The sequence below is a fragment of the Ursus americanus genome, chromosome 1 (genome assembly GCF_024610735.1).
Source record: "Ursus americanus isolate L20-20 chromosome 1, mUrsAme1.1.p, whole genome shotgun sequence".
Taxonomy (NCBI): domain Eukaryota; kingdom Metazoa; phylum Chordata; class Mammalia; order Carnivora; family Ursidae; genus Ursus; species Ursus americanus.
The window spans coordinates 71,310,999-71,323,054 of NC_142127.1; the positions used below are offsets into that span (position 1 = coordinate 71,310,999).

The following is a 12,056-nucleotide window of genomic DNA, read 5'->3' on the forward strand; positions in this document are numbered from 1 at the left end:
TAATCAGCACAGTCATTTCAATTTAATGTCACTGTCTTCACTCATTCTGCTTTCTATGCTATGGGAGTCCCCTTCCTTATTTCCCTTTCTTTTCTGTATTTCTGGTTTTATACAATGTCTTTTTGCACAAAAGACAAGCAGCTACGGAATTTATAACACGGAGCACCCTACCTTAAAAACAGTGAAGCAAAATCTTCAACATGGAAAACCAAAATGTTTTCATTGAAAAAGTTTTATTGAAACTCACATATGTAGCAATTCGGACTATGTAATATAGAAAAGTGGCAAAAGTAGAAACTTAAAAACTGTACGTAAATATCATATATAATGTAGTCATAACAAATGTAGACTTAATTTACCCAGTGATTTTAAGTAAGGTTCTACTTACTCCATATAACAAAGTATACATTTATAATAAACTTATGGAGGCTTACTGTTAAAACAAAATGGAGCACTCTATACTGCAGGAGCAGTAGGAATCCTTCAGATTTCTCCACCCATATCCAAACTGAATCTTATGAAAGATTCAGAGGTTTTTCATGGAATGATTTAACTATTTGAATTTTCCCTTGGCCATTTGTTTCAGACACACACCACCAATCCTCCCCAAGGATATATCCACCATGAGATACATGTCTGTTATGTGTATATATACACATACATATACATATATGTGTAAACATCCAAACAGCCAAGTGGCCACGGACTAAAAAGGATACAGAAATATGAAAAGTTTAATTTGGGAGGAGGCAGAATTTGGGGTAAGGTTTCTTTCTCAACTTAGTATTTATTAATACTACTAAAATATTACTTGTGCAGCAAATAAAAAGAAAACAAAAGTCTCTCAATTTGAACTTTCTTTTTACATTCTTTCACAACCACCAAAATAAAAATCAGGCTCACATACCTCTTCTTTAGTTAAATGCTGTTCTCGCATTACATCCATGTAAGTCCTAGCATTCATTTTAGGATCAGGGGTCTTCCCTCCTGCAGAAAAGAACAGCAACAGGACAAGAGTACAATAAATAAAAGATAATTAGGTTAAATTGATTTATCTGCCCTGCTCTAATATTATGTTATTCCATAATCATTTAATTTATTTTTTGATGGAAAACTTTAATAATTATACATCTTACTTTTTATTGAGTTTGCTGATCAATTTAACCTGTTTGAACACAAACATATCTACAGCAGTTTAAAACAAATATTTTAATGCATATAAAAACAAAATGACAGCACAGTTTAGAGTCTTCAGAAGTGATGGGTTCCTGGGTTGCTAATCCGGAATACGTACACTTTCGTGCCTTTGTCTCCATCAGCAGTTCTGACTTCAAGCAGCAGAATAGAAGCCTAGAAAATTATCTCTTTACCATTAGTAACACTTTGGAAAGATATTTATATTCAAAACATTACCTGTTGCAAGCTGTTAAAATCCTGACTACAAATAACTATAACTAGATAAGTTCTCCATACAATGTTCTAAAACAGTTATAGTTCAGAAAATCTGACTTTTAAAATACACCTATAATCTTACTCTGATGTCATGTTACTAAAAAGGGCTTCATTCTTTTTAAGTTTTGTTGACCCAAAAACATTTTTATTTTCTCAGAAAGTATAAATTACAACTGGAAACATATTACTTGAAATATAGTACTTCTACCAGTTATTATGTTGCACATAGAAGAAAAGTGGTGTACAAAGAGATGTGTTAGTCTCTTGGTTCAAGTTTCAGTTATTTGCTTTCAAACTTCAAAATATCTTAAAGAAGCCCAAACAGTATATAACAAGATTCACAGAGGCACACTATGTTTTAGTAATGTGATAATTAGCTATACCAGTAGTATAGCATCACAATTTAGGAAAAAATAATAAAATTCTAAGACATTTCCTATGCTGAAGATCATGCCCAATTGATAGTGTCATTCTTTCTGACACTAGCTCTGATAAGACTTCCTTTGGAATACTTTTTCACCATAATCTAGAGAGGATGTGTTGAACTGCACCCTTAAGAATGCAGACAGGACTGGCATATAGCAGTACTGCTGTAGGAAAGAAATTAAGGACAGTTAGTATGGGCCTGTGAATTCTGACATACATGTTTAAATCAATTACAATTATGCAAGTAAAAAAATATCCCTATTAATTCATGCAGGCTGAAAGTCTAATTTGTAAACCTGCAGCAGAATCTATTTCTAAGAAACAGGCACCTAATTTTGATTTTGAAACTCACCTGAGGAAAGCTTCCATCAGGCTCACTATGCCCCTTGTTCTGACCTGCACACTAAAATTAGCAAAACAGACTCCAACTATTAAAAATATCAAAGTCTTTGTATACATACTTTTGTTTTAACTTTAAGTATGCTTAGAGCAAAGTAGGTGCATTTACTAAACTACATTTAGAGCAATATGGGGGGAGCTCTAATGTGAGAAACAGTTTCTCAAAAGTAACAAGCCCAAAAGTCTAGGATTTGGAATGAAAACTTTCAATAGTTTGAAAGTATTTTGAGCAGAAAAACACATTTGTTCAAAGTATAGAAAGCGTACCCAAAACAAAAGTAAAAGAAAAACCTTTAACCCTTTGCGTTTCTATGGCATTGGCTCATTATTTTCTTGTCCTTCTACCTGGAAAGAAAACTTGCATTATAAAGATGAAGAATATGGCATCTGTGACTTCAACCAAATCTATACAAATCTATAATAAGGGGGATTTTAAAAAAGAAAAGCAAATTCATAAGCATGCCAAAAAAAATCAAAGGGCTAAAGACAACTTAAGACAAATAAATTCCTGAAAACTTATAGAAAAGTGGGAAAGAATTACCATCTGCAAAAGGATCAAGACGCTCTGGGGATATTATCATGGTCCGCCTGTGCTTTTTGTATTCATCCTCCCGGTCAGCAATCTTTGGAGGTCGGTGCTCAGCGAATGGATCATACTGAGAAGAGGTAAGTCTCATTTAATAACCACTTTATTAAACAACCAAACAGAATATCATATACAAAAACCAGAACATTAGAAAACATGTAAAAATGTTTAATAAATACCTACTAATGAAAGAAGTTATCTTGTATCATTTTATGGATAAATGTTAACATGAAAAAATAAGACAGAGAGAGGCAATATACATGTTCACATTTCCATAGTTCATTTCTTCATGAAATGACTACCTTAACAAAATAAACTAATCCTCCCAATCAACTCTCCTCAAGACATTCTAATAACTTGATTTCTAAAACATGTGGGCTTCCACGGAAATTGAGCCATTCAGTTTTTCTCAGCTGAATAAACTCGTTTTAATTTTTAAAAAGGGGCAGGAGGGGAAAAGAACAAAAGGAGAGTCACCTGTTCTGTTGATTGTGGTATATCATTAAGCAATGCCACAGGAGCATGATATCCCGGCTTCTTCTGACCAAGCAAACTCGTAGATGATGAGTAGTCATCGTCATCCTGCAATGAAATGCCCCCAAAAAACCACAAACAAAATGTCAGAACTTAAAAGTTAGACAGAATATACAGACTCAACATGATATCAGAAGACTTACTGACAAAGTGGCATCTAAACCTTTGTTCAGAAAACTTGTAAACACCTAGGTTTTCTTTCAACTCATAAACCTTTTAAAGAAATTAAATTTAGTTCTCTTTACTTTTAAAAATATTAAACAAGGAATGATTTCTATGGAACTTAATTACAATAAAGTAGGTATGGACTAAAAAGCCTGAGCATTTCCTTTTCTCATAGAAAGCATAATGAAATTTGTTTTCTGGGACGCCTGGGTGGCTCAGTCAGTTAAGCATCTGCCTTCGACTCAGGTCATGATCCCAGGGTCCTGGGATCAAGTCCCACATCAGGCTCCTTGCTCAATGGGGAGACTGCTTCTCCCTCTGTCTGCTCTGCCTGCTGCTCCCCCTGCTTGTGCTCTCTTTCTGACAAATAAATAAATAAAAATCTTTTTAAAAAAATTGTTTTTCAAATTTGGAGACTGCAAACAGCTTATTTAGAACTCTCCAGTTTCCTTGTTGTTTTAAAGAGTCTATTTTTAAGTAATCTCTACACCTAACATGGGTCTCGAACCCACAACCCCAAGAGTCTCATGCTCTACTGCCTCAGGCAGCCAGGTGCCCCTTCTTGTTTTTTTAACTCATTTTTTTAAACATGATTTAACCACACAAATAAAATATAATTAATTTTAAATGTATTTGTTTCCCTAATAGTATTTTTAAACAGACCAATGTTATATTACTTTACTACTATAAGAAGTGCAACAATGGATTAACTCCGAAGATTTTAACACCTCATTTATTCAAAAATGAAATCACAATTTCTCCCTTAGCTTCTGGAAATTGTACCTCTAGAACTTTAAAATTTTTCTTAAAAGAAAAAGTGCCAACTAAAAAATAAAATATGGCTTGCATTTCATAAAAACAACAAGTTTGATAAAATCTTTATACGTGAAATGTCTATTACTCAATCACTCAAAAAATGAACTTCACCAAATCTGGATGTTTGGAATGGTCTCACAAAATAAGCTATGTGGACTATATAAAGACACTTTAACAGATGCACTTCAAAAGGAGAAGTGGTCATCCTCTAGAGTAACTAAAAAAGGCCATTAGCATCAGTAACAAACATTCCATTCTTATTAAGATGACAAGTGGAAAAACACAGCACCAAACACAAGTCAGAAGTCAAAAGTGGCAAGGACAGATGGCTATCTATAATAAAGTCATATCTCAAACACTGGCTACTCTAGATAGAGCTCAGGAGGTAACAATAGGGATTCATTTTACAATAGTAAATGATTTGCAGGTTCTTTGTTGGATAAAGAAACTAGTTTTAATGTAAAGATTCAGAACTGATCACTTCCAGGAGTTTCTGGACCTTAGAGAGGAAGGACACCTTCAATAGTTCTATCCTCCTGGGGGCGCCTGGGTGGCTCAGCGGTTAAGCGTCTGCCTTCAGCTCAGGGCGTGATCCCGGCGTTATGGGATCGAGCCCCACGTCAGGCTCCTCCACTATGAGCCTGCTTCTTCCTCTCCCACTCCCCCTGTTTGTGTTCCCTCTCTCGCTGGCTATCTCTACCTCTGTCAAATAAATAAATAAAATCTTTAAAAAAAAAAAAAAATAGTTCTATCCTCCAAAAGATATCCCAATCCCCAAATCTTCCCAGATTAAATAAGATGACTAAAACAGAAAATTCCTTTATGTTTTTGTTCATCAAAGAAATGTCTGACTTATATATACTCGGTAACTCACATCTTCAAGTTCAGTTGCAGCAATTGATGTCACATATCCAGCAAATCGGCTGTCACTTCCGCCATAAATTTCCTGGTCATAATAACCTGTAGAATCAAGGCCCACTCCTTGAGCTTCATCAAGAGCTGCCTTCTTGCCTTGAATTTCTCGAATCTGTGCTTCAATATCTGTAAGAAAGTTAATACAGACTTTAATTTTCCAAAGAGACCCAAAACAATGCATTTCTCTAGTAGAAACTATCAAAGTACTCTCCTAAATACATAAACTTTAAAGTAACTATAATATATAAAGATTTAGAACTATACCTAATACTGATTTTTAATACACTTACTACATCTCCACCTCAACAGACAATATTTCTACACATAAGAGATGCTTACATTTCATCAACTACAAATTAGAACAGGTTCCAAAGTTTAAATTATTGTCGAATTCCAAACCTTTCCCCAAATAAAAAAATAATACTGTCAATGTTGATTAGGGACCAAGAACAATACTCGAGCATTTAAACTAATCAGTACTAGAAAGGCAAAAACAACAGTACTATGGAGAGTAGTTCTTAAACTAGAATGTGCAACAACCTATAGATTTTGTTAAAATGAAATAGGCCTGTATCAGACCCAAGTTTTTGCATTCCTAACAAGTTCTCAGGTGATGTCCTAAACATCTAGGATCACACTCTGATGAGTAAAATAATAAAGGATAAAGTCTAAATTCTTTATAGCCTGGAATTCAGAGCCCTGCACAGTTTGACTACAAACACTATGACGTTAGTTTTATGATTAAGAGTCTGAGCTCTGGAATCAAAATGTCTGCCTTCAAATAAAGGCTTTCTCTACTAATTAATATGTTATTTCACCTCTGTGTCCCAGTATCCTACAATGTGTTTTTTTTTTTAAGGGTTAAATGAGATAATGAACATGAAGCACTTAAGCTTTCCATGAATAAATTAAAAACCTTTGACGCTAGGTACTTTTAAAAAGCTCATTTAGGGGTGCCTGGGTGGCTCAGTCGTTAAGCATCTGCCTTCGGCTCAGGTCATGATCCCAGGGTCCTGGGATCGAGCCCCACATCCCCGCATCCGGCTCCCTGCTCAGTGGGAAGCCTGCTTTTCCCTCTCCCACTCCCCCTGCTTGTGTTCCCTCTCTCGCTGTGTCTCTGTCAAATAAACAAAATCTTTAAAATAAAATAAAATAAAATAAAAAATAAATTAAAAAGCTCATTTACTAGTTTGCAAGGACCATAAAGAAACAGATTCAAATGGCACAATGCAAATACCCAAAGCACATCCTCAGCAAAGGGAGAAAACCCTCTGTAGTTCAAGATGGGTGTGGTTTAAAGCAGAAAATGTAGTAACGTTATACCACATTTTCCCAGTAAGAGTAGTAGCCAGTCTCAGAAACTCAAAATAACAGAACAGGTTTACCACTGAACTTTAGCAGCTCCAGTTTGTAACCACACCTCAAAATTCTTATCGTGTATCACAGCACCACCATCTCCACAGTTACTACTTTTTCTGGCATCTCTCCCCTCAAAACTATTACAGCAGCCCAGGTAGCCAGGGGCCCCCACCATGATCAATCACAAACAGAAATAGCCTCACGTAAACTGGGTGGTTTATTTTACTATTCTACTTTTGTTTCTGTTTGAGGCATATTTTTTAAAAGTTTTAAATCCACATTTGGTCCCCTCCCTAACCCCCAGAATATTTTGCCCTGAAATACAGAAGCAGCCTCAGGAGTTAGCTAGACTGGCTAAGGGGTGAATGGAGATTAAGTCTTCATTTTTTTCTTTCTGAACATTTGCATTTCTGAAATGTTTGAGGCTTAAAAAGAAACACCAAATGCACAGACCACTTTTAAGTAAATAGGTTCTTTTACTGGGACACAAATGCTACTGCCATCCGGATCCAGAAAGGACACACTCATGTAAATCAGGCCAGCCAAATAATCTGCAATCTCCCCTCTACAGCATCAGTCTACCAACAACCTACACTGAAATCACCTGGGGCCCCTGTTATAAGGACTGACTCCAGGACTCAGATACATTAAGTCAGAACCTCCAACTGAAGAGCCCAGGTTTCTACATCAGTAACAAACACCCCAGGAAACTCTCCACTTCCAGCCCCAGAATGCCCTTACCAAAATTTCCAATTTAGGACATGTTATACTTTTTCTAGCTCATACAGAACAACAACAGCAACCAAAAAGAGGAAAGGGGTGTTGTTTCAAAAAAAACTGCATCATACAATACATATTGTGCAGTTTGCTCTCCCCCTCCACGCACATTAATTAATACATCAGTTTTATATTCCTCTGAAAGGATTTTTCCAGTCCAAGTTTTCAGCAGCTAGTCCTTTATTTGGATCCAATACATTTATCCAGGAACTACTTTCATCTACTCAATCTTACCTACTGATTTTATGTAAGGATTAGCAACACTGTCTTCTAATTACAAAAGTACTCAAAATACCAAATTTGTCTGTATAAAAAGCCTAATATATATTATGACTGAATTCCTATTAAATAAAATTCAGCAACAAAATTACCTAGGGGCTAGGCAGCTCTTTGTAGTTAATTAATTCTGAAGGGAATTCATTACTAAATTTCTACAAGTTGTATAGTTCAATGTTTTTACACAAACCAGTTCAATGTGTATCTGCTTGAAACTACAGATAAAAAGCCTAAAAAGCTCGTGGGTTATGTTTATGCACTGAAAACTGTAGCACATTTACACAAATGTCACATTAACCACAAAACTGAGACAACAGCTTCCACATCACTCAGCAGTTATGCAAATGACAGAAAAACTAGAAAACTCAGTAATTATTTAATAAACTATGTGCCGAAATATGAAATATAATAAACTCAAATATTTATAAGCAAACAAAAGTATCATTACATTTATAAACAAGGTAATTGTGATATTTTGTTTACAGAATAAATTTTGTGACACAAATATGGCAAAATATTAAGAACCGGTAAATCTCAGCAATGGGTTACACTGGGTTCATTATATTTTTTCCTGTACTTTTCTGTATGTTACACTATTTCATAATTAAAAAGTAACTTCCAATCTGTAGAAGTCATTAAAAGTAATTGTCCCAAATTTTATAAACATTTTGCATCTCTGGGAAAGGTAAAGTTGTCTCTAATTTCTTGTTTTCAAAGCTATCTCACACAAAATCATAGCTAAAGGAATGCAGGTATTCCTGTACTTTCTGAAATATGAAGTAAAGATCAGCAAGATCATTTCTGGCAACAAATGTGTAAAATTTGTTAGCCATAATAGAAAAAAAAAATGAGGGAACACACCAAAAAGAATAACCAGAGGTCGAAAACGTTAAATAAAAGACTTGAGGAGACTTCTTACTTCAATTATAACCAACGTGAATAAATCCTCTATTCCTGCCTAATCCCTTTCCAATTCAGACTCCCTGTAGTTGAGACATTCAAATGTGAAGATAAAGAGAAACGGATACTGTCTGCTAGTGATTGGACAAGAGACTAGGACCTCCTGGTGGCCACACATAAGACTAAGAGCTGGCACTCTAATCCATGGGAACCCATAAATATTCCAGTCTTCATGGTGCGTGTAACAATATTTCTCATTATCAAGTAGTATTCCAGTGTACTACAGCATCCATGTTGCTTACAGTTTGTAAAGATTACAAACAAGGCTGCTATAGACCACTTATGTACAGGTTTTTATGTAAATATGGGATTTAACAGTACTTGGGTAAATACCTCGTCTTATAGGTAAATATCTAGTCTGCTGGGTCTTAAAGCAGTATATGTTTAATTTTATAAAAAACTTATGAAGTCCTTTTGGTGTGTTTACTTACTGAAGTCTGAGAGCAGAAGAGAGCTGAATTATTCCGTATAAAAGAGGAAGAATCATTTTGAGAGATGAAATGGAGGAAATTAAGAGAACAAGTAAAATGAAGAAAAGCTGGGGGCTGGGATAAGGGAGTAGTAAAATTCCAGCTTTATGATGTTAAAAAGGGGGTTATCAGGAGACAGATATATCTAATGTGGATTTCTAAATTATCCGATTTTCCAGATTAAAACTTCACGTCTTCCCCCTCCAGCCTCTGTCTTCAATAAAATCTATGGAGTGGGAGCATATATAGTAGGACTCTTGGTTACTGATGCTGAAACGTAAAAACAAAGCAAGAATTCCCTATCTTGACAGCAGATTCGGAATCTTAAAATTGAAGTTATGGGTGGTCCTTCAAATCCCCAGAGTTGGCAGTCTAGTAGTTGTTTAATTAAAAAAAAAAGATGTCTTAGATAAGAAATCAAAGTAATAGTTAAGTATCAGACTTGTATTTAGGGGCACCTCGGTGGCTCAGTTGGTTAAACTTCCGACTCTTGGTTTCTGCTTGGGTTGTGATCAGGGTCATGACACAAGCCCCTCATGGGGCACGCTCAGCACAGTCTTCTTAGGACTCACTCTCTCTCCCTTCCCCTCTGCTCGTGTATGCGAAGCATATGTGCATGTGTGTGCTAAAAAAAAGTATTCGGTGGAGCGCCTAGGTGGCTCAGTCGTTAAGCGTCTGCCTTCGGCTCAGGGCGTGATCCCACAGTCCTGGGATCAAGCCCCGCATCAGGCTCCTCCGCTGGAAGCCTGCTTCTTCCTCTCACACTCCCCCTGCTTGTGTTCCCTCTCTCACTGGCTGTCTCTCTCTCTGTCGAATAAATAAAATCTTTTTAAAAATAAATAAATAATAAAAAAAGTATTTGATTTGTATTTACCAGAGTCTGCAAGAGCCTCACTAAGGGAGGAGACTTCACAGTATAAACTGTCGAGAAAGAGGTTTTTCTCAAGTTGGTTTTCCTATTTTAAGGTACGAATATCACAGGGACTCAAGCAAAACTATCTCAGATAGAAATAACTATCTACGGAAGAACTGTTTTAATCGCCATTAAAGTTATAGTGGGAGGGGCACCTGATTTTGCAAATCCTTTGTTAGACTTCCTTGCCATGGCTGGTCCAACCTAACCCTGAAGTATGATTTCAGGAACTGTGTTCATTCCTAAAGCCAATAATTTTCTTGGCGCTTCCCTTGCTTGTGGGCCTCCAGACATCTTAATTGCAGCAGTAGTGGTGGGACAATCTAAGCGGGAGTCGTGAGTATTTTCTCTGCCCTCTTCCCCTGTTCCTGCAGACTATGCGGAAACTCTACGGAACAAAGGTGCTGCAACAAATAAACTGCAAGGAAAAAGAAAGATGGAGGAGGAACATAAAGATTTAAGACTAACTGATGTATCGACTTTATTTGGAACTTGATGCAAACGAACTGGAAAAAAATTTTTATAAGGCAATCAACAAAACTGAACACAGGATATTTTGTTGTATTAATCTTAGGTACAACAATAGTATTTTTTTTTAAGTTTTTAGTTTTAGAGGTACACACTGAAAAACATATGGGTAAAATAATATGCCTGGTTATTTGGGAAGGGTGAAGGGACCAGAATGAGGATTAAACAAAAGTGGGCCCCTGTTTACAACTGTTGAAGTTTAGGTGATACGTGCAACATGGGGGTTCATTTCACTATTCTATTTTTGTATGTTTGCAGTTTTCAATAGAAAGTTTAAAAAAGAGGTGCCTGGGTGGTGCAGTCAGTTAAGCATCTGCCTTTGGCTCAGGTCATGATCCCAGGGTCCTGGGTTCGAGCTCTACCACATCAGGCTCTCTGCTTGGTGGGGAGCCTGCTTCTCCCTCTCCCTCTGCCTGCTGCTCCCCCTGCTTGTGCTTTTTCTCCCTCTTTCTCTCTGGCAAATATATAAAATCTTCCCCCCAAAAAAGTTCACAAAAACGTAAGCATGGTTCTCTTAAGTTTCGCCCTTTTTTTCTCATTCTTGGTTCTTCTTCTAGCACCTTAAAACCAAGGCCTCTGACCCCATGCAACAGAAAAATAAAAGCTCTCTCTTCTTTGAAATGTAGTCCTCTGCTGGATGTGAACAGAATTTTTTTTAGCACTTTTACGAAATACCTATAATCTTAAAAATCCCAATTCCTTTCAGCCGTCATTTCTTTTCCTTTTCTAGTTTTATTTATTTTGCTAACTGATGGTAAGGTAAAATCTTAATAAATATTAAGATATAACCATACATTTCAAAAATAATTTGCTCCAGTGACCTACAGAAAATAAATGTCATTATTCGATTAAATTCCCCTCTGTTTGGAGGGGATTTCTGATTCTAGGAATGCTTTCAACTATCATAGAACAAATCCTTCCTTAGAAGACAGACAACAGGGGCGCCTGGGTGGCTCAGTCGTTAGGCATCTGCCTTCGGCTCAGGGCGTGATCCTGGCGTTCTGGGATCGAGCCCCACATCAGGCTCCTCCACTGGGAGCCTGCTTCTTCCTCTCCCACTCCCCCTGCTTGTGTTCCCTCTCTCGCTGGCTGTCTCCATCTCTGTTAAATAAATTAATAAAATCTTTAAAAAAAACTGTGATAAATATTAAAAATTACATACATTTTTGACATAAATAATCAAATGTTTTAACTAGGAGTTGAGTGTGACTTCAAAAGAATACTGCAGAAGTGGGGGTCTTTTAAAAGATGGGCAACATCTAACCTACTGTTTATAATTCAAACTAAGACCTAAATATCAAACTCTTGAGCGCCTGGGTGTCTCAGCCATTAAGCGTCTGCCTTCGGCTCAGGCCGTGATCCCAGGATCCTGGGATCGAGCCCCGCATTGGGCTCCCTGCTCCCTTGGGAGCCTGCTTCTTCCTCTCCCACTCCCCCTGCTTGTGTTCCCTCTCTTGCTGGCTGTCTCTGTCAAATAAAT

At 36.7% G+C, this 12,056-nt stretch overlaps 1 protein-coding gene across 4 annotated transcripts in view; it reads right to left on the reverse strand.

Moving 5' to 3' along the window:
- Window positions 1–12,056, reverse strand: part of SF3B1 (splicing factor 3b subunit 1) — a 52,616-nt gene that overhangs the window by 18,826 nt on the left and 21,734 nt on the right. Inside the window, exons 3-7 of one of the 4 annotated variants that reach the window (XR_006781196.2) lie at window positions 5,253–5,419; window positions 3,341–3,445; window positions 2,819–2,933; window positions 1,295–1,350; window positions 908–987 (exon numbers count right to left, since the gene is read on the reverse strand). Coding sequence is in view for 3 of the 4 variants with exons in the window: in XM_045806383.2 (XP_045662339.1) it covers window positions 908–987; window positions 2,819–2,933; window positions 3,341–3,445; window positions 5,253–5,419 (467 nt within the window). In the remaining variant the exon portion in view is untranslated. Of the gene's footprint in view, window positions 1–907; window positions 2,771–2,818; window positions 2,934–3,340; window positions 3,446–5,252; window positions 5,420–12,056 lie in introns of those variants that run through there. The other 3 variants (XM_045806383.2, XM_045806387.2, XM_045806385.2) reach the window with 3 other exon arrangements.